Source organism: Setaria viridis, chromosome 7, assembly GCF_005286985.2.
Source record: "Setaria viridis chromosome 7, Setaria_viridis_v4.0, whole genome shotgun sequence".
In the NCBI taxonomy this organism is placed as follows: domain Eukaryota; kingdom Viridiplantae; phylum Streptophyta; class Magnoliopsida; order Poales; family Poaceae; genus Setaria; species Setaria viridis.
In genome coordinates, this window is record NC_048269.2 from 30,931,496 (window position 1) to 30,954,453 (window position 22,958).

Below are 22,958 nucleotides of genomic sequence, written 5' to 3' on the forward strand. Positions count from 1 at the left end.
TCATACATTTTCAGCACCCCAAACTTTATTTATCCAACATTAGCTTATTATTTGGTTTATAGATTTTATGATAAAAGATTATTAGTATTTGAAAGTATTTTTCTATGAACACATTTTTATTACTATGGACAATGTAATATAAGGGAGATTAGTGTTCAAAGCAGTGGTGTAGCCAGGAATTTAGCTCATGGTATTCATTGTAAAGTAAAAAAAAGAGCAAATTTTTCTAGTGGTCTTTAAACTTGTCTCTAGTTCAAATCTCACTTAAATTTTAAGTAAATGAGAGCCCAAAGCAAGTTTATAAACGCGGACGAGAGCTCAGGACAATTTTAGGGACTATTATGTGCATTTTGAAAGTATTGGGATCAGGATAATAACTCGGGACAAGTTTAAGGATCGTTATGTGCATTTTGAGAGTACCAGGATCAAGATGAGAACTCGGGACAAGTTTAATTACTGTTGGTGAAAGTTACTCTAAAAAAATTATGCACTGCAATATATAGGGCCACAAGATTTTAATAATACCCAAAGTGCAACAATAGCGCACTAGCCACATCGCCTCAGCCTGTGTGCAATCAGCTGCCGTGCCTGCAACACGCATACCACTCAATCAATCCGACGCCGCGCTGCGGCTTGCCGCTTGACGAATGCCGGTGAACACGAAACGTAAGCCTGGAACGAGTTGGTGAAGTTGGACTAAGGTGGAGGTGTGAACTTTATTTTGCATTTGGCTTGATAAGTTACTGAGTTAGGCTCCGTTTGGATCAGTAGAGACAAACTTGAGCTAGACCAATACTCGTATATACTGTGTATAATAAATTTTTTCACCACGTGAATGTCTCACTGCCTTTCTAGAGAATATACATGCCAATTAATGCCGCAGGAGATTTCCAACTCAAGCATATGGAAAGCAGCTTATCTTGCTTCACTAACTCCAAACTTGATCTTAAAAGGCATCTAGAAACACGCTTCCATGTAAACCTGTCTTGTGCTGGCATCGTTCATGGAATATAGCTAGCTAGCTAGCGTACGTAAGATACCGAGTCTGAGATGTTTGATCGATCGATCCCAAACAAATGAAACCTGGTCGGTTGGTGTGTTGTTGTTCGTCTCTGTCTCAATACAGGACCAAAACGTTTTCCTCCTGACTTCCCGAGAAAATAGGACCAAAACTTGCCAAACCATGTGGCACAGTCGGATCTCGTAGTGCAACAATGGGCATCCACCAAGCTGAACATGTATAACGTAACGTGAGTTTTCTGCTGTGCGATACGTCCTTGTTTCGGATGGACGAGTGTTGGGACCAAATCCTTCGAATATGGATGAATAATGAGCTAATTTACAAAACAACTAAGTCGATCAAATCATATTTCCTCCCTGCAAAGTGAGTTAGATTTTTCCTATTTGTAACTCACTTTTTTAGCCCTTAGATGTGCTTCATGATTTATGATATGATTTGTTGAATATATAGTAGAGTTGCTTCCGATCGTTCTTTAAAGCATAATAAAGCATGCTGTTGTGGATGGTAGAAATAGTGGGGAAATAAGAGAAGAAACTGAAAACTATCATGGAAGTTACCTGGGCCGCCTGTTGAGCCAGGAAAAGAAAAATGCAAATGATCCTACCCACTGGGCCAGGCAACAAGCACGTATACATGGACCATGGACCCGCCCGCCAGTGTGCGACGTGAGCGGGCCGCTTAACTGTCGGAAGGAAACATCTGTGAAGCCCAAGAAGAATCCTATTACGGGTCCGATAGTCCAGTCTAATACTGTTCGCCACCGAGAGAATGCCAGGCCGGGCTAGCGAGCGGTCACAGTGTGATATGGGCCGGCCCGATTGAAGCTCGTTACTGGCATGCATCATCTCATGCATTTCATTTTGAGATGGAGATTATTGATGGGTCCGCATGATTGGATGCGTACGGTGGACAGCTCCAATACGTGCCACAGCTGAGGACACCAATCTGCTGGGGGCACTGGAACGCTTGGCTTTGTGAGTGCACTGAATCAGCTCGATCAGTCTGACTCGTTAACCTGTATACTGAATCAGCTGCTCGATCTGTATTGGCAGTGATCAATCGTTAGTGAATGAACATGCATTATTATTTAGTGGGTTGAAAGGAGGTAATGGATTTCTTCCTTGATTAGTCTTGTAGACCTATACCTTAACTAAGATCTCCATCGCCCATCTACCATCGCTTATCATCCTCATTTGCTGGGATTTTTGATCGTGTAGAGTCATCAGTGGTTGCATCAAGAATCAAGGAGGAATCTGCCAGCTGGATTTTCGCGGGTGCAAAAACATTTGTCAAATCTTGTGCATAAGGTATAATTTTCCAAGCTTGCTAAGCATCTGTAAATACTTTGGGCTTTCTAGCCTCTCTCCCTTTTCAACATAACCACCGGCAGTTCGTTTCAAAAAAAAAAAATCTACCATGACCTTCTTGTCAGTTGTCACACATGGAAGATGATGACAACGGCGTCGATTATTGGTGTTGCGTTCACGCTGCTGCTGCACAGTATGCACACACAGTTGACAGTACTATACACACATACAGACGTCTGCATAGGAGCAGGGGCGATCATCGACTGAACGAGAGGGACAGCTGGCTTATTTAATTTCGGCGTCATCCATCCCAGTTGTCCTCCGACCGACATCATCAATAATGCAGCAGCCATGCGTTGCATACTGCATACTGCCGGTACAGTGCACACCTTTGATTTTTTGGTACATGCATTCACTTCTGTTGTTCATCAGGTACAAGCATTCACTTTAAAAGATTAGACAGAAGAAAAAGGGGCGAGGAGGATCAACAAATGATAGATAAAAGGTGAAATAGATTCGCTATTGATCAACAAATTGGAGGCACAACTTGTTGTCATTCAGAGCCCTAGCTTGTTTGTAATTCAGAAAACACTATTGGCCGATCCCCCGGCCCGAAATTGGAAGCACAATTATTATATCATCTAGTATATATCTGCAATAATGCATGCACAAACGGCCAGTGTGGATGCCATCAACTTGATTGATTATAGCAATCTTCTGATTTGTTTACATACGGCATCTGTGTATCTCAGTTGAGCTGTGGCCCATTTGTCTCTTAACATTTTTTTGAACGAACGGGCACGAATTTGTGCCTATTTCATTGATAGAGAGGGTTTGTACAACCGGCTAGCCGGTGGGTGGACACATCTAAAAAGACAATTACTCGCGAGAAATAAAAAGTGCTAAGTCCTTTACCCCGCTACTATCCATGCTCCGGGTTCTTCCTTGATTTTTGCAAAAAGAGCAGCGGTTGTCATTTCCTCTTGATTGAAAATCAATCAAATACGCTTGTTCCTTTCCTTCCAGACTTCCCATATGATGAGCATTACAGCAGAGCACATTCCTTTCCTGAGAGCTTATGTTCCAATAATCATGTGTATCCACCGTTCCAACATGTTGTCATTTTGTCTCTATCTTATAATCTTATAATGCATGTGATGGGCGATGTGAATTAGACAGAGCTGTCGTCTATCTCTGGATAAAAATGCATGTGGGATAGTACTATTGATCAACAAGCTGTCAGGCCCCACCTAAAATAAGCAGAGTAGGATGCATGACAATTACACTACGACTGACCAGACTAATTAGACAGAGCTGTCAGATAATTTGAAAGATTTTGGTCTGAAATTTACTGTAAAAGCTAGATCCTGATGACCTAATGAACGGCAAAGCTCTTTTTTTTAATGTTTTTTTGGCAACGGATAAGTGATAGGTATATGTCAATTGAACTTTACTTGAAAAAGATGATCATTTTCTCTTTTCCCACAGTGGAACTAACTAATGCTGATCTTGCATATGCTGGATATAAAAATTATAAATAATGTGAACACCGTGAGACGGGAAAGAAACCGTGAGCTAGCACACGACAAAAGCAGCCCACCTTTTGCGTCCCTACGCGGACGGGCCACCATATGAGAAAGCCTGATGCAACTAGTTGACCCATGCATGATAATGTATTGGTGCATCTATATGCCCATGCGGATCATGCATGGAGAGCTAGCCGACCGGCAGGGCGCATCGGATCGATACGACCCCATCCAGCTTGGACGATCCACGCACACGTACGTAGGCCACCGGTGCAGTGCAGTACAGTGACGTGATTCGGATCGATATCGATCGACGCCGTCAGTAACCTAGCTACTTGCACTCATGCATGCATGGGCATGGCGCATCACACACCCCAATACATGCGTGTTGGTATTGAGATGGATGGATGGATCCAGATACACAATGATTGGGTGTACGATCGACCCTCCCTTTCAATTGTACATCGTTTTTACTTTTTTTTAAATACATAGTTTTTTTTTTGCATAAAAGGCCTAGGCTCGAGAGGTAAAATAATTCGTACGTACTAGCAGTGTAACTGCAGGAGCTAGCAATCGCGCCTTGATCCATGTCTCGTGTAAGCTGCCTGCTGCTGCTCGATCCTGCATGGATCGGACGACGACTATGCTGGCCGCCATGCACGCGTCGTCGTTGCGTGCTTCTCCAACCCCCGCGAGCGCGCGCCAATCATGCGCCCGCCCTAGTTTACTTCTCGATCTCTACACAGCACACATGCATGCATATGCATTCACTTTTGGTGTTGATATGGTACACACTTTGCTGCATCATATCCACTTTATTTGATCGCTTTATCAAAAAGATATGCTCCAAAAAAGATGACACTTTGGCCGTTGTTTTGAAAAGCGGGAGCTAGCTCCAACCTTTGAAAAGGGAAATAGTTGGTTCCTTCGCTATAGGCCCTAAGACACTTGTCCAAAAAGAAGGTGCCATGTTGCGACGATCTCTCCTTACGTACGGGAGTGTTGAACATTCTTAATATTTAGGGAAAAAAACTTGCTGGCATAATTTGAAAAACAAAAAAAACACTACTAACAAAAAAACACTTAATATATGCATGTGTAAACAATTTTTTTTAGAAAAGACTAGTCCAACCATGCATCTTGAACAGAGATTAAGCTTTCTTGAAATGCTTGTCTCCTTCTCATGATTATATACGGAGACAAACATACCACTTGCTTAGCTAGTCAAGATTTCTATCATGACAGATCTATACAGTAGGACAATGTGATGCACACAACCGACGCGTTATGTCTCCCTGCTGTCCTCTTTTACCTATCCTGTTACAGTAAATTAACTGCTTATGAGATTTCCTGTGTGAAAATAAATCAAATTCTTATCGACGTCAAAATAAGATTTGCGCTTCTTAAACTTTCATCGGTACTGTAGTATATTACCTCGGTGTCATAAATCTCTAGGTGTTGGGGATTATATTCATCAAAATTACTCAGAAGACCCTATGAGCTATCAGGTTGAGAGAGACTACGAGAAAAGCTTACAGTTCTTGTTTATCTTAGATAGTGTAACGTACCATGTGCATTTTTTTTATATATTCATTGACGATACAATGATTACTACTCTGAACGTTCTTGTTCTTTTTTCTGCTGTTATGTTTCTGTTTTTTTTTCTTGATAATTTTGCAGCACTACTCAATTGTTCAGTTTGTTCATTGTGAACAATACTAGTTCGATCTTTCAGCAAGAAAGTTGAAGAGCAAGCAATCCAGATACTTTTGCGTGCCAGTTCGTGTGGGTTTCTGTGTGTTTGAAGCCACCAAGCTCACGATATGTATGATGTATCTTGTATGCCAGTGGCATTATTGTTCTTTCAGCAAGCAGCTGCATATGGTGGCTTTGTGCGTGGTTATCCTCGACCGGCCCTGCTGCTTGCACCGCTACATAATGCTTGGTGGTTTTGCGGCTATATTATATTCATAAAATAATATTTTTAGCAGTAGTTGGTTATCGTAGAAAAGAGCTATAATAAAATCAGCTAATTTAAGATAACAAAAATGGATGAAAAGGTTATTAGAGGCCTTATGAAAGTTCCTCGTGATAAATAAAAGATAATCTATCAAATGCACCTATACCCTTGATACCCTTCATAATCTATGTAACTCAACCAAGCTTGCACATTTACACATCACCATCGATCAACAACATAATATACAACGTAGCTCCAACCAGCTGAAATGAGATTATTAGAATATTGGACCCCTTTTTTTTAGTGATATGTAGCTGACACATGATTACTACGTCCAAATACCATGTCAAGCATGTAATTGTCTCAATCAAAGTCGCGGTCGGCATGTGATGCACACTTGATTGACTCTTTATGCTACTTCTATTGTTCTCTTTTACTTCTCACAAAGAATGCTTATGCCATTCTTTTACTTTCAGCACGCACACATATGGAAAACCATTCTGACATGTGACAAACAAATTACTGTACTAGTCGACTTTTTTTCGACTTTTTTTTTACAAGTACCATACTATAAATTCCAACTGGTGTAAAACAATGAAAAAACGGGTTAAAAAGAGTTTCTTGATAGATGGATATACCGATGTCCTAACTCCTTGTTGTACCTTGTAAGAGAGGTTACATATTTCATATCATCAACCTAGTTGCCATTTCATGGAAGTTTGCATCAACATCAGAATGTCTTAGATCTAACCTATATATACTTCTATTTCTCAAGTGGTTGTAACATCTCTATCCCTCCCTGACCTCAACAATTTATCTTGCGCACATTTACTAATCATAATGCTCTAGTAATATAAAAAAAATGATGCACACTCTTTTTTCATAGTTTTGTCAATGCTATCCTCTTCAACATCTCATAGTTTTGACAATGCTAGCCATGCACTCAGTAGTCGCACAATCACATGCTTCATGCCGTTTGACAAGTCAGCACATAAAAGCCAAACTTGCCCTTTGTTGCCTTGTTCCTCTTTATCTCCTTGCCCCTTCTTTTTCTTCCCTGCATTCTATATATATCAAAAGGCTATCGAAAGGTTCATGTCTTTCACGTATGCTCTATTCCAATATTCTTGCATCTTCCTCCAGCCACAACTTGCATGCCCTAGCTGGAGATATATGTTGTACTTGCCTATTTAGCAATTAGTACAATGCTATCATGCATGACGGTAGCTAGTGTTAGCCACTAGAGCTCCAATCTAGCCTGCTATTTAAAACACTGAATATTACTAATGGTAGAAACGTGACTTGAAATGGGAAATAATGACATAGGAGAAACCTAGATAGAGCATACGATTGACACTTTTGTGCAGGATTCGATATAATTCTAAAAAGTGGTACTCCGTTCAAAACATGCATATAGTCAAATGTATACCTATACTTAAGGGATGGCTATAGCAAAATTGCACACAAAATGTTAACTGGATGCAGAAATGACACAGAAAACACAGCATGTGCAACCATATCGTGTGAGAGCCACGTAATATATTGTACCTAGGAGGCCATAGTACCCCACTGGAATTGCCCAATTGGCTGATCTATGGTAAATGTTTCATTCGCATACGCCCATTTGTTAAAATTGCCAGTGAATTAATAGAAGACTCTAGTCCCACTGCAAATCAATTTATTACTGTTTGTAAATCTAGTTATTATATATACAAAATGGCTAAACCGTACATATGTAGTTTGTTGATATGCAGAGACCTACTATTAAGACCACAATAATATCATCTTATACAAAATTACCATATTAGATTACAACGTGTATTGGGTCGAAGACAAAGTCTATATCATGTACAAATTACCAAATTGCGATCGCTTTCACACGTTGCGCTCAATTGCTCGCGTCTTCTTCTGAAATTGAAGACACTGCACCAACAGCATGCCAGTTACAACTTGTCAATCGGAGTCCTTGTTTTTACTTGAAAAATATTGGTGAGATCTCCCTTGGATGAAAGCACATTTACGCAACACAACTGCCATAAGAACACAGCCAGCGATGCTGCCGTCTCTTGATTGTGACATTATAGCCATCTTTTGATGTGTTTACTTACTATACACACATCATCATCAATTATTTATATTGGTGCATCACTTAGTTGATAGCTCTCGCGGATCTCTCTCTCTCTCTCTCATCATGCATGTGATCGTGGTGTGCATAAATCTAATTAGTTGTCATCTTAGGATAACAATGCACGTGGACATCACTCATTGCTTAATATATGCAATTTACATGCATAGAATCCGTTTACTTTTGAGGTTATATATCTAGATATGCGTCGTCTAGCTAAAATGAAAGACTTCGGTTTTTGAATGAATCTAGGGATAAATTAGGTTCCTAACTTAACAAACATGTATATTTTTAAATTATGATGAGACAACACTTCAATATATTATCTGTTTGTTTGAGCTTCCTGGCAACTTCTCAACGTGAAAAGCCAGAAGCTCAAAGAAACAACGAATTTCTTGTGTAGCTTCCGAAAAGCTGGAAGTCCTGAAAAGCTAAGTTTATATGGAAAACTAAAAAGCTCGTTTTATTACTTTTTCGTAGCTTTTTAAGCTCAGAAAGCTTATCGCACCTTTTAAAAGTTAGTGTTGGCTTTTCAGAAGTAAAAAGCCAGCAGCAGCTTTTCAGAAAAGCTCAAAAGCTGCAACTCAAACAAACAGGCCCTAAAAATATTCTGATACATATAAATTTTAGCAAAAGATCTGCAAATGAAAATTATTTCAAAAGGATGATTACTTTCTCTTCGCACAGAATGGACCGGAAGCTAACCAAAGTAGCACGATGAAATTAAAAGTAGTGTAAACAGTGAAGAGCTCACACTACGAAAGCAAAATGCCTTAATTTCTACTATAACTCTGCACGATGGGAATGGTACAGTGTGAACTGTGTATAGTAGTAATCTCTACATTGTAAAGTTACATCCTTTTCATGGTGGGCCCACCTAAAATTAGAACACTATTCCCACAGAAATAACATGGAATGATGACCCACCTAAAATTAGCTGGAGGTATTGACTGATGTTGAGAGGAAGAGAGATAACCCTGCACATCAATGCTGGTCGATCCATGGCTGGGCTGTAGATCCAAAAGAGTTTGTTTTTGGATGAACAGAGGGATTGTTTCCGTGATGCTCAACTAATCATCTTGGACTGTGAGAAATGATAGCTGCTTAATTCAACACCAATCTGAGAAAAAAAGGCCTAACCAACAACGGAGCAATATATAAATTTCATTTCCTCCTAATTCATCTTTTGGATTATATTATGCCATTTCAGATTTGGTGAAATCTAACAAGTATATACTGGAGAGAAAAAAAAAATCTTACCGTGGATGTAGAGGGATACATCCCTACGTGTGGGCATTCGTGCATGTATTAAAGAGATGCCTCCACTAAAATGGTACATGCAGCACCGCTTGGAGGAAATAACACAAGCAACACAATAGGATACAATAATACACAGATACAGTGAGGCAAAGCTAAAAAACATTCAATTAATGAGGAGCATCTATCCCCGCTGAAGCTCTAAATCGGTTGATCTACAAATATTTTTTACACAGGTACATGTGCTCAAGTAAACTAGCTAGAGAGGATCACCCCATGGAAAATTGATTATATATGACAAATTGGAGTAGTGATTCCCATGCATCCAAACTTACCTGAACTAGACACTAGGGGTATGCTAGCTTTAAGGTAACTTAACACTTTTTTAGATTAAGGAAAATGTTCCAGCCTCCGCAATCAGAATCTGAAAGCTTCCTGCAGTATTCAGACTGCCCACACCTCAAACTCAACACGAGTTCTAAACACGAGAAACAGACTGACCGAAGAAACAAACTCTTGAATCAACTTCTAAGCTTCCATTCGGACTTGCTGACGCTCATCCTAGTGGCAGCATTCGGCAATTCATTTAGTCTGCTCCTGTCTTCCATAACTCTCAAGAGCTTTAAGGTAACTTAACACTTGCATGTCCTTAATTCACAGGTGACTCTAGGTTCCCCGTGGTTATTAAGTTTAAGTCACCTTAAATTTAAATCTAGCAGACTGATATACATAGTTTCTAAGTCCACCATAACAGTACAGTGCATATGCAGATGTCGATGTCAGTACTCATATATATGAAGCTAAAATATGTACAACAGTCTCGGTGCAGATCCCATCAGCCAGCTATTAGCTAGCGACTAGCGTCCAGGGAGGTCAGTAAACCACCCCGGAAATCAGCACAACACATGATCCACGCGCTGCTGACTTGGCCACACTCCAGCAGTACCACCTTACTTAATGTCACATGTGAAAACATGCAGAACTCTGCATGCAAACCCTAGACAGACACCTCTACCTATCAAACCCAATCATAGAAACAGATCAATCAAACATCCTGGCCCATGGCCCTGCTCGGCATCGGCCCAGCCCGGTCCATGGCGCGTCTGTCCAGTATCTATCATAAGCCCAGCCCAACCCCAACCCGACCCTCTTTGTTGCCCTATAAAAAGCCACCCCTTCGCTCCATCTCAGCATCGTGCCAGCTTGAGCCTTCCACTTTGCTAGCTACCACACTTACACGTAGCTAGCTTAATCAGCTAGGGCGCCCTACTACTAGGGTGGTGTAGCTATCATCAGCTGCTAGAGCTAGCACCACTCGCCGTCCGGCGACCATGGTGGCGAAGCAGCAGCAGCTCGCCACAGGTGGCGGCCCCAAGATGGGGGCGGAGAAGCTGATCATCCGGTCGGAGAAGGTGCGGTTCGTCGACATCCTGTCGATGCTGTTCCTGCGCCGCCCGATCACCAGCTACCCGTTCGTGGAGGCCGGCGACCAGACCGCCGCCGACGTCGGCAGCACGCCGGGGGACATGTTCGTCCTGCTCACGCAGATCATCCAGAAGGCGCTCGCCGCCGCCTACTACCCGGCGGTGATGATCGGCACCGTCGTCGAGTTCATCCTCAACTTCATCGCGCTCAACAATGGCATACTCGGCATCTTCCTGAACATCTTCAGATGTACGTATGCACGTATATACGTGAACACCACCATTAACGTCACATTTATTTTAGATCTTAAATCGTTATACACATATATAATATTATTTGATCTTTGGATAACAACAAGTAAATGTATATATGACGTCACAAATGAATGACTATACTGCAAGATAACCAGGTGCGGATGATGATCAACTTAATTACGAACTGGTTTGTGACATAATTCAACTTAATTTGCAAAGAACTTCTACCAACACGTGTTCTATAATTCGCCACCAATAGAACAAGTCAAAGACCGTAAGAACGCGTGCACCGGAAAATGCATGCAGGCTGATGCATGCGTGCTAATTTAATTTGACTGCATGTCGTCAAAGGTAAAGTTGACTGAACGGTGCATTATGACCATGCACAGAACGTCTCGCTCTCTTCCTTTCTCACTCTCTCTCAGCATTTGTTTTCCTAATATTTCTCTTCGTTTTTTTTGAATTTTTTGTTAGTTTACCTTTTTTCTTTCTGTTTCTCTCTACACAAATTATGGTTCTTCGTTATAAGTTTTTTAGTTTGTTTATCATTTTTCGCCTGTTGTTTCTCATCTTCCTTAGCTTATGCAGTTCTTTAATTTAATTTTGTTACCGTAATTTGAAAGTTAATTTTTACTAGAACAGCAGGGGATCGGAGCCCCCTACTGGATTTTTTATTAATTTTCTCTTCGTTATGGTTGCCCTTTGAAGGTTTTCTGTTAATTTAGCCGAGTGGTTGGGACAAGATCGGAATCACAGAAACTACCTGCTCCCTACTTTTTTTATTGTCCCATGCATTCTCAAGTTTATTTGTTCTTCTTCTAAACAATGCATTTATGTTTTTCCTGTTTCACTTAGTTATAGTTTGTTATGAATTGCTTGGGTCAATTTAACATTTTTCTTTCTCTATCTGATCTGTTCATTATGGTTACTTCGACATGTTTTTTGTTTGTTAGTTTAATTGATCTGTTCATTATGGTTACTTTGACATGTTTTTTGTTTGTTAGTTTAATCATTTTTGTAATTAACTGTTTGTCTCTTCCATTCACATTGTTCTTCTTGCAACCGTAATTTAACCATTAATTTGCGTTTGGTTTTCTCTAGCTTCTTTATGGTTGCCATTTCAAGCTTTCTATCTGTTAATTTTTCGCCAGGTGCCTTGGACAAGATCGACCTCACAGAAATTACCACCTGCTCCTGACCTTTTCTATTGTCCTATTGTCAAGTTTAGTTGTGTCCTCCTTTTACCTAATGCATCACACACTTGCATGTGATTAGCAGATAATTAATTACATAATAATTCAACACTTTAGCAGATAGTGACCATACAATTCCACAATTGTACATCACACGCCCGAGTATAAAACTAATTAAGAAATATGCCGATGGATGATGAACACTGGCAGGTAAGCTGGTGATCCCGCTGAACCGGGAGGCGCCCAACTTCCGGTCGATGATCGGGATGATCGACGGGAGGACGGAGCTGAAGCCGCTGCCGGCGGGCGGCGGCCCCGACGACCGGCGGCTGCAGGTGGTGGGCGTCTCCGGCGCCGGCAAGGCGGCGACGGTCGGGGAGGACTACTACGTCGACGTGGAGAGCGGCGAGTGCGGCGGCGCGTCGGTGCCGCTCGTGCACCAGCAGTACGTGAACGGCCGGCTCATCCGCCTCCGCACCTTCTCCATCTTCGAGGTCACCGTCATGGCCGCCAAGATCGCCTACGAGAACGCCGCCTACATCGAGAACGTCGTCAAGAACGTCTGGAAGGTACAGAGCTGGTACTATATTTTTTAGTAAAACAATAAAAAAAATCTTACCAGTACAAATTTAGAGCAGCAGACTAATAACGGCTGGTAACTGGACTGAACCGGTGGTGGTCTCGGTAGTGGACGGTAAATGGCCAAATTAAACAGGGAAATAAGTGGGTCAAAATTTTAGTTCTAATAAATAAATCCAGGGAAAAATTGAAAGCTTTAGCAACCATGAAATTAAGCTTTGCTTATTTATTAGAATTCTGCCGGAATAAATAGCTGACATGTGGACCCACCCACTCACACATGCACGTAATTATACATTATTCCTCCTGAACATCTTGTTCATGTTTACTGTACCTATATGCGAGGACGAACAAAGTAGTCAACGTGCCAACTATGCCTGACGATTGGCAACGTAACACTGCTGCCAAACAATTGTAACAAGGGCACCAATCATTCTGGGACAAGTGGACAGCCTTGCCCATGCATCGATTGCTCCATCAAGATCCGTGTACCATCGCGTGTACACATCACGTGCACAAGGACCCACTTGCATATGTGCACACTACAGTGACACTGACGACACTGACTCCATGACAACGTCCATATAAAATGTAACTAATCTGCCATTAACAACTGCGCGCCACTGTCTAATCCATGATACGATTCTGCATAAACAAACATATCATATCCAAGTAGGTAGGTGCAAATCCACTTGTAATCACAATGCAAGCTAATGCGATCTTCCCTGTGTCTGCTGTCTGAAACTTGCAGTTCAACTTCGTGGGCTACTACAGCTGCTGGAACAGTAAGTTAACATTGCAATAACAACTGCAGTAAACTAGCTAGTAAAAGTTACCCAAGATTTTGTGCATGGATGCTGATGAACAATCCGGACTCGTGCAGAGTTCGTTGGCGACCACACGACGCAGGCGTTCGTGATGACGGACAAGGCGGCGGACGCGAGCGTGGTGGTGGTGTCGTTCCGCGGCACGGAGCCCTTCAACATGCGGGACTGGTCCACGGACGTGAACCTCTCGTGGCTGGGCATGGGCGCCATGGGCCACGTCCACGTCGGCTTCCTCAAGGCGCTGGGCCTCCAGGAGGAGGACGGCAAGGACGCCGCCCGGGCCTTCCCCAAGGCGGCGCCCAACGCCGACGCCGGCAAGCCCCTCGCCTACTACAAGCTCCGCGAGGTCATCCAGGACCAGCTCAAGAAGCACCCCAAGGCCAACCTCGTCGTCACCGGCCACAGCCTCGGCGGTGCGCTCGCCGCCATCTTCCCGGCGCTCCTGGCGTTCCACGGCGAGCGGGACGTCCTCGACCGCCTCATCTCCGTCGTCACCTACGGCCAGCCGCGCGTCGGGGACAAGGTCTTCGCCGCCTTCCTCCGCGCCAACGTGCCCGTGGAGCTGCTCCGGGTGGTGTACCGGTACGACGTCGTGCCACGGGTGCCGTTCGACGCGCCGCCGGTGGCGGAGTTCGTGCACGGCGGGACATGCGTCTACTTCAACGGGTGGTACAAGTGCACCGCCATCGCCGACGGCGGGGACGCGCCCAACCCCAACTATATCGACCCGAGGTACCTGCTGTCCATGTACGGCAACGCGTGGGGGGACCTCGTCAAGGCCGCCTTCCTGGGGATGAAGGAGGGCAAGGACTACCGGGAGGGCGCCGTGTCGCTGCTCTACCGCGCCGCCGGCCTGCTCGTGCCCGGCCTCGCGTCGCACAGCCCCAGGGACTACGTCAACGCCGCCCGCCTCGGCAGCATGACGGCCAAGGAGGCCTGATCGATCGTCCATGATGATGATGAATTTCACTGTTCGTGATCGATCTAGACCTACCTACTATACTATATATGAGCCGTGGAAGAGATGAACAATAAGGTTCTATTTTATTTTATTTTTTCCAGCTTTTGGGGATTAGCTGAGATCGAGTGTGTGTGTGTGTGTGTGTGTGTGGACTCTGCAGAGATCGAGAAGCTGGCTGCTGCTGCGTGTTCATTTCCATGTGTATCTTTGCAAATAATTGGAATAATAAGCTTCAATATTATGCTTCCATCCTCTCCATGGATATGGCTAGGCGAGTTGCTGAACAGTTACTCAAGCGATCGAAAAGTACAGCAAAGCAGCCAAACAAATCCATGAGTGATGTGTCCATGTGCACTCTTTTACTTCTTTGAGCCTGTTCGCTTCAGCTTATTCAGCCGGCTTATCAACCACCAAACAGTGTTTTCCTCTCACAATAAATCAGCCGTTTCAACTTTTCAGCCGGCTTATAAGCTGAAGCGAACATGCCCTTTGCTGCGAGCCTGCGACGTTGCTACTTATCTGGCGACAGTTCAGACTGTGATCGTTGTTTCAGCGAACTAACCATGGCAACCCCACGTCCTATCTGCCAACATAAGTGTGGTTCGAGACATTCGTTTTGCGCGGTTGTTGTGATTTTAATTGTTGGAGTGCACATGGATTTTTCTTCCCTATTCCCTTAGTAATGGTTGGAAAAAATGAGAGCCGTCCATCCTGAAAAATCTAACAGTAAAAACAAAGTAAATACATTGAAGTAAACGAAGAGAAGACTACAAAATTAGTTGGACCAAGTAAAAGAATAATCCTTAAATTTAATTTTTCTAATTGTTTTTTAAGAATAGACAGTGGATAAAAATCACAGACAAAAGTACCAACAAGCACCAGTGGCTACTTTAAACTAAAAAAGCTCTCCTTTGTATTAGGGGTTAATTAGAATTGTGCCATTGCAACAACTCGAGTTTGGAGATATACCATTACAATTCATTTATTTGAAAATATGCCATTACAATTCTTAGGTTGATTGAACCGTGCCATTTCTACATCTTTGATACTTTTGGACCCACCTGCAGGCCACCATATTTTCGTAATGCCCAAGATACCCCGCTACACCTCACTTACACACGTGTCCCACGTGTTATCCCCTTCCTCTCTCCTCCTTCCTTCCGCCCTAAGACTTGAAGGCACCGAAGGTCGCAGTCGCACCCATCTCACGCCGACCTCCTCTGCCTCCGCCGCCCCACCCATAGCCACGGTGAAGCAAAACCATCGTGATTTGGTGATGCATCGATTTCAACCGGTGAAGCAAACCTGTGGTGATTTGGTGATGCATTTGATCTGAACCGAGGAATACGAGATGGGCTGATAGAGACCTTAGAAGGTGCGGATGCCAGCGTCAAGGAGTTAGACAGAAAGGTACAAAAGTCTGGGAACAGAGGGAGGCCACAAGGTCCAAACTCCAAGGCTACCAACCAGCTGACGCGCCGTCACCGACGGCGGGTACGCCCGCACGCTCCCGTCTTGGCCGGCTGCGGGAAGTAGGTCGCTGCGGGGGCGTGCAAGTGCAGCGCGGGGACCAGCCACTTCCACTACCTCATGTTCGTCGGCAACTGCAGTGGTCGTCCGAGGCCGGGCGTGTGCGCGGAGCGGCGAATGCGCAAGGCCGAGCTAGAGCTCGGCGGCGCCGTATGAGAGCGCGGGTCAGGCTAGAGCTAGGTGGTTCCATTGGAAGAAGATGGATTAGGGAAGAAAGGAAAGAGGAAGCAGATGATTGGTGCCCCCCACACGTCAGCATATGAAGATAGAAGATGTAGTAGGGGCATTTTTGTCCATATGAAAATATCAGAGACTGCAAGTAGGTCCAAGAGCATCAAAGGCGTACAAAATGGCAAATCCGAAGTAGAAGAAGAATTGTAATGGCATAATTTGAAATAGAAGAAGTAAAGAATTGTAATGGCATAATTGTAATCTCTTTTGCCTCTACCAGCATCCATATAAGTTGGGTGGAAGACTGTGACGTTGTGTGGCTTGTGGAGATCGATATGATAGGCATGAGAGGTAGAGGGACATTCAGCTCATGTTGAGTACTGTGGGTCCGTGCATGTACATGCACATGGCTTCTAAAGATGAGATTTCCTTTGGTGAATCCGTTGAACATATGGGTGGTAATGAATCATGACCCTTATGGCTCCTTCACAATCAACTCAGTTCTATATGTATTTTGCTCAAAATTATATAGTATTTCAACCCGTTTTTAGCCTGATTCTTAAAATTACTAAGCTAAATTAGAACGACTTTTACCACGCCTAGTGAACGAGACTCCAATGCAATCTGGAGCCTGGAAATTTCAGCTTCCAACTCATTAAGCTGGGTGATTTCAGCTTGATAGTGCTCGGTGGGAGTTTCCAGCTCCTTGGCTTCCTCTAACTTGTCAACGCTAGTTCTGTTCCCAGTCATACCATCAGGCTGCTGCTTACCAAGTCCTGCATGTAGCACATAAAAGTAAATGTTAGCAAGTGCGCAGCTAATAACACAACAAAAAGGCTCATCAGTGCACGACACGAGAGGTTCCATTCTAAAACTAAGCAATTAATTAAAAAATCAACACCTAAAACACTAGGATGTGACAATGCAGCAAATGCCTTATCATCAAAGCATACTCGGTGCGGTATCTAAAACTGAATCGTAACCGGTAAATTATCAGTACGAAGTCAGGAAGAAGATACCTGAGCTTTGCGCTGAAGAAACATCTAGATCAGCTAGAAGCAGCTCAGCAGCTTCGATGGCTTGGGTTAAGCAATCGTTCATCAAACTTGTCCGTTCCTTCACTTTTCTTTCCAACCGGGGCGTCATCCAACCATACATGTAAATCAGTGAACCAAAGTGCAGTCGGTACATCCTGAAGGAAGGAAAAGATGATAGGATCAAAAGTTGGTTAATTTGAGATGGAAGTAAAAAAAAGAAAATTTGAATCAAAGAGATATGATATACCAGCTGTTTGCTGGTGGTCGGCGTGGAAGAAGATGATCCGTTAAGGCTGCTATGAAGCGCACGCTGGGTCGCCAAAGATCCAAGAGCTGCGGCGGCGGATCGATGCCCCCTCCTTTGCTGGATGCCCCCGATTGGATCGTTGCTGGTTGGCGGCGGCGGCGTCAAGAAACCACCAGGCCCTGAGCGGGCGCCGCCACCACGGAGACTGTCGCGGCCGCCATGGACAAACTCCTAGAAAACTTAGGGAATATAATGCTTCGTTGTCTTGCCTAAGTTTGTCCACTTGCCATGCTTGGCAAGGCAAACCTTGGTGGGGAGAGCCAGTTTGATTCTCTCTCAAAAGTAAGGAAATCTTTGCTCACTTGCCAAATTCAAACCAAGCAAAGCAACCAAACATGCATGCTGGCTTGTTCTCTAACCTTGCTAGGCAAGATTAGGCAAGGGTGAGCAAGGGAACCAAGCAGATCCTTAGTGTTGGGGACACCGAGCTCGGATGGGAATTGGTATCCATATGATCTCCATCCATCGTAGCCGTCCCGTCCGATACCGAACCCATCCGAGGTACCTGCTGTCCATGTACGGCAATGCGTGGGGGCCGGGGACCCCTTCAAGGGCGCCTTCCTGTGAACGAAGGAGGGCAAGGGCTACAGGGAGGGCGCCGTGTCGCTGCTCTACCGCGCCGCCGGCCTGCTCGTGCCCGGCCTGGCGTCGCAGTTATTCAAGCGCTTGAAAAGTATGGCAAAGCAGCCAAACAAATCCATGGGTGATGCGTCCACGCATGTGCACTCCTTTACTTCTTTGCTGTCACTTTGTCTGGCGACAATTCAGACGACTGTGATCGCTGTTTCAGGTGATCAGTGAAGTAAACCATGGCAACTCCACATCCTATCTGTCAACGTAAATGTGATTCGAGTCATTCTCTTTGTGCGCTTGTGATTTTAATTGTTGGAGAGCACATGCTTGTTCTGGCAGATCTCGCATATAGGGCATCCTACGCTCAATGTGGGATAATAATGTGGTATTTCTTCGAGATAGTAGATGAGAAGGTACTGTATGAATTAAAGGATGCAATTAAAAAAAGATTTGATTCTAATAACCAATCTTTAAACGAGAAGTAGGGGCTGGTAGCTAGGCAGGCAATACACAACAATGTATACCTTCACATGAATTTAAAGGTGTAAAGAAAAAGACATTAAGTAATAGGTGGTTAAATGATTAAATAGAGTTGGGTTCTAAACTTCTATATATTGATTTTTTTTTGCCTCTACCTGCATCCATATATATAGGTTGGGTGGAAGACTATGCCGTTGTGTGGCTTGTGGAGAATAGGATAGGCATGGGAGGTAGCGGGACATTCAGCTCATGTTGAGTGGCTCAGGTCAGTGCATGTACATGCACATGGCTTCCAAGACAAGATTCCTTTTGGTGAATCTGTTGAATTTCTAGCTCTTGGTGTATGTGTTGAAGAGTCATACAAGGTCTACTACAAACTGCCAGCCAATGTGTCATCACCTTGCTGTTTCACACATGTACTACATGCACGGCTTAATTCACTGACATAAACCCATATCCAAATTTTGCTAAACTGATCAATGAATTAATTACAGTAACCAGCATCAAATGTTAGTTGATGTGTTGGGGAACTCCAGTTCCTTCTCTATTTGCTCTCCATTTTGCATGTTGGATTTGGGTTTTGTTGGATTTTATTTTTGTTTTAACGTGCTCAGCCATACTTTGATCTGGAGAGAGAAGCTGGCTGCTGCTGCGTGTTCATTTCCATGTGTACCTTTGCAATAATTGTAATAATAAGCTCCAATATATGCTCCTGTACGTGTACATAGCAAGGCACATTGCTGAACAGTTCTAGTGCTTGAAAAGTTGATCATCAGTGAACTAACCATGGTAGCCTCACAACCTATGCTGGTTTGTCAAGGTAAATGTGATTCAGTCGATTGCTATCAGACGCTTTGTGATTGTATTCTTTTTTTAATTTTTTTTTTGAGTTGAAGAGTTCACATGCTTGGCCTGGTAGATCACTGATGTCACTTCTTGCACATGCTTTTTTGAGGTGGGACAATAATGTGATATTTCTTTGAGAGCGGTAGATGAGAAGGTACAATATGAAGTAAATGATACAAGAAAAAATGCATAGTTAATTGAAATATAGGGTAGGCAGGCTATATATATAAACTAGGGAATAATATACGACAATGTACATTCGTTGTTCCTTACACTGAATCAAAAGGATTTACACAAAACGATGAGAGTATGAGATATATGAAATGTTGAAACGAAAGTAAGGAGATGTGGCTTATGATCTTCTATTGATTTTTTATGTCTCTTCCTACATCTATGATCTAATTTTTTAAAAAAATCTTAGCTTTGTTTGTTTTTTTTCCTTTGTTTGTGTTTTCAGTCTTATTATGGGCACGCACAACCATGGAAGATGAATAGGTTGTGCCTGCGTAACAAAATGGGAGAATGAGAATGTGAGGTACCGGGACATTCAACTTGTGCACATTGCCAACAATTCGTGCATGGTAACGAGGAATAGTCTCATCCATGTCCATGGCATGATCATTTCGTTTCTGAATTGAACCTGTCGTGCTCTAGTGATTCCACCACAATGCGCTCAGCTGATCCTGTATGTATATTCGCAGCCGTAGAAGACATGAATAAGGTTTTATTTTAATTTTTCCAGCTTTTAATTATTTTTATGCGCTTGGGATAATGTGTCATTTCTTTGAGACGGTAGATGAGAAAGTACTACATGAATTAAAGGATACAGATAAAAAAGATATGATTCTAACATTCTTTAAACAAACTAGGGTCGCTAGGCAGGCTATGTGTATATATAAACTAGATATGGCAATACAAAATAATGTATGCTGAACTAATGGGTAATTTCTTTGAGAGGGTAGATGAGAAGGTACGCACAATATGAAGTAAAATGATACAAGTAAGAAAGTATGATTCTGATGATGGGTTCTGAATTCTGATCATCTATTGACTTTTATATCTCTTCCTACATCTATGATTCAAGCTACAAATTTTTTTCTCTGTTTGTTATTTACTTATTATCTCATTTTTATGTTTTCAGTGTTAGGTTGGGCGGAGCCTCGGAAGATGATTAGGTTGTGCCTTCGTGACAAAATTGAAGGATGGGAATACGAGGTACTGGACATTCAGCTGGTGTGGATCGTCGAGAGTTCGTGCATGGTGTCCGGTTTACTCATCCATGACATGATTTCTTTTATCAATGTGAAGGGGCCTGCCGTGCTCAAGAATTCCCAGTTGTTGCTAATATGAATCATGGCCAGAATAAAATTCTAGTATTAATAATATTCATGCTCTTGTTTTCTTTATGCTCCTTCCTCCATGCACGCGTGGTTTAAGCTTCCCAGTTATTTTCAGTGCGACTGGGTGTCAGATGGAAAATCTCCATAATAGGCTGCACCTCTGTGAATAGAGAGTAGGCATGGGAGGTAGCAGGATATCCAGCTAGTCTGACTGGAAGAGTTCTTGCCCATAGCACACAAGGCAAGGCTGTTGCCTGCTTCCACTCAGCAACTTGATGGACGCTGTCCACCTCTGCCTTGTGGCACCCAGGTCAGGCCAAATCCATCACTGAGGCGTCACTTCTTCAGTGCTTTCTCGATCTAGTTAGTACTTCGTTACTGAGAGAGATAAGCAAACGTCGATGGAAGAAATGGTAGACCATAAGTTTCTTCAGTTGGTGTGTGGGGAGACAATTTCAATTTATTCTTGGCCTTGAGGCCATTCCTGCTTGCAGATCGACTGGAGACCATCTGTTTGGAGCTCCATGGCAAGATGCTGAACGTTTAGTGTATGCTTATTGAACATGTATGATATGGTGATCTGGCTGTAGCACACTAGTCTGGATTGGTTCTGGGGCACCCGACCGACTGGCGACTGTCAGCGACTGCAGGTCGGACGAGCTACCTTCCTTCCCTGTGTAAAAATCTTTTTCTCCGTGCGATGGTTTTTTTCTCGGGTTTGTAGTTTGTGCACATATCAGTTGCAGGACTCAGGCTGGCAACATATACAGTAGCAGAGTTTGTGATGGCATTGCTAGCTGACTGTTCCGAGATTCTTGGATAAAGGAACTGCAAGGAAGGATTTATGCCCCCTACTCGCATATTTAATTTTTTGCCATTATGTGAGGGGGTGCAATTAACCCCTCTCACATACCTTCACATGATGGAAAAAAGTTAAATAGTCCGTACTCTACACTCCTGCAGCACCAAATGACCTCCATCCATCCTTGAATAGGAAAAAAAAAATAAATCAAAAGAAAACACTTGCTCTCGTCAGATGAGGAAGTGTATCTGCCCTGTAATCTGTATACTTCAGCGTCTTCAGAGACGTCGATACTTTTTTGGGCAAGGATTCAGAGACTACCCCTTTTTGGTGGCAAGGATTCAAGGGACGGCAATTCTCTCTCTCTCTTTTTCCTTGCGAGGATTCAGGGACCGCGTTTGTGACATGAGGGATGAGATCTTGATGCAGCGCGACGGAGTTTAGGCCTTGACAGTTGACACGTTTGAGGTTCCTGAAACAAACAAAGGAAGAAGAGAGAGAAGCGACATGGGGACCGTGCTTGCAGATCGACTGGAGACCATTCCTCACGGATCGTCACTTCTTCAGTGCTTTATCAATCTGGATAGTACTTCGTTCCTGAGAGAGATAAGCAAACGTCGATGGAAGAAGTGGTAGACCCATAAGTTTCTTCAGTTGGTGTGTGGGGAGAAAAATTTCAATTTGTTCTTGGTGCGTGAGGGTGATGCCACCCCTGCATGCAGACCGACAAGACCATATGTTTGGACCTCGTTCAGGACAATTTCTGACTAGTATGAACATTCAGTACTGTAAGAAAAGGAGGAAAAGCTCGACTCCATCTTGTGTAGGAAAACATGTACTGTAAATTGTTCGTGTATCCAAATTTGTTTGAATCGTGCCAATTTGATACAGCTGTAATGTTTTTGGTCCAAGGTTTCTGTGTATAACCTTGTAAAGATTCAATTGAGACGTGTCTCAATTCCATTATATTGTACTTATAAAGTCTGAAACTCTGTGCCCGAACTGTGCGTGTAATCAGACCAAAAGGCGGCCTTTGGCCGAGCTTTACGTTGCGCATTAAAAACCAAACTTTCCAGCTTTTTGCAGCTGAACGAAACTAAGGAATATAAGCTCGCCAAACTTGTATCTCAGCAACAACCAGAGCACCCAAAGAAATACATATGTGGTCGACTGGACCCGCATGAGGAGAGAGCAGGCACGGTCGGGATCGGACTGGGAGGTACCAGGACATGAGCTAGCCTGCTAGGAAGAAGCATAGTCCGTGGCTGCCAAGGATACCGGGCTGCCGATGCTCGGCCCGGCGGTGCACAGCCGGCGAGACCATGCAGGCCATCCTCTTCCAGCTGAGCAGTTCAAGTGCTTGATATAAGTGTAGAGAAGCAGTCAAACAAACCTACGCATCAATGCGCGCTCTTGTTACTTCTTTGTAGTGACCTT

The 22,958-nt window shown here is 43.5% G+C and overlaps 1 protein-coding gene and 1 long non-coding RNA gene across 2 annotated transcripts; one reads left to right on the top strand and one right to left on the bottom strand.

Annotated features, from left to right (window-relative positions):
* The first annotated feature begins 10,368 nt into the window (after positions 1–10,368).
* On the top strand, positions 10,369–14,682 carry LOC117865033 (triacylglycerol lipase OBL1). The gene is made up of 4 exons (XM_034749110.2): positions 10,369–10,870; positions 12,279–12,637; positions 13,399–13,432; positions 13,531–14,682. Exons 1-4 carry the CDS (start codon positions 10,528–10,530, stop codon positions 14,412–14,414), a joined length of 1,620 nt encoding a protein of 539 aa, XP_034605001.1. The 5' UTR covers positions 10,369–10,527; the 3' UTR covers positions 14,415–14,682.
* A 1,258-nt stretch (positions 14,683–15,940) lies between these two features.
* LOC117865544 (uncharacterized) lies at positions 15,941–18,230 on the bottom strand. Its single transcript, XR_004642556.2, has 3 exons — positions 17,421–18,230; positions 17,156–17,328; positions 15,941–16,912 (listed from the first exon to the last, which is right to left on the bottom strand). It is a non-coding gene; the product is annotated as an uncharacterized lncRNA (long non-coding RNA).
* Between the last annotated feature and the right edge of the window lie 4,728 nt (positions 18,231–22,958).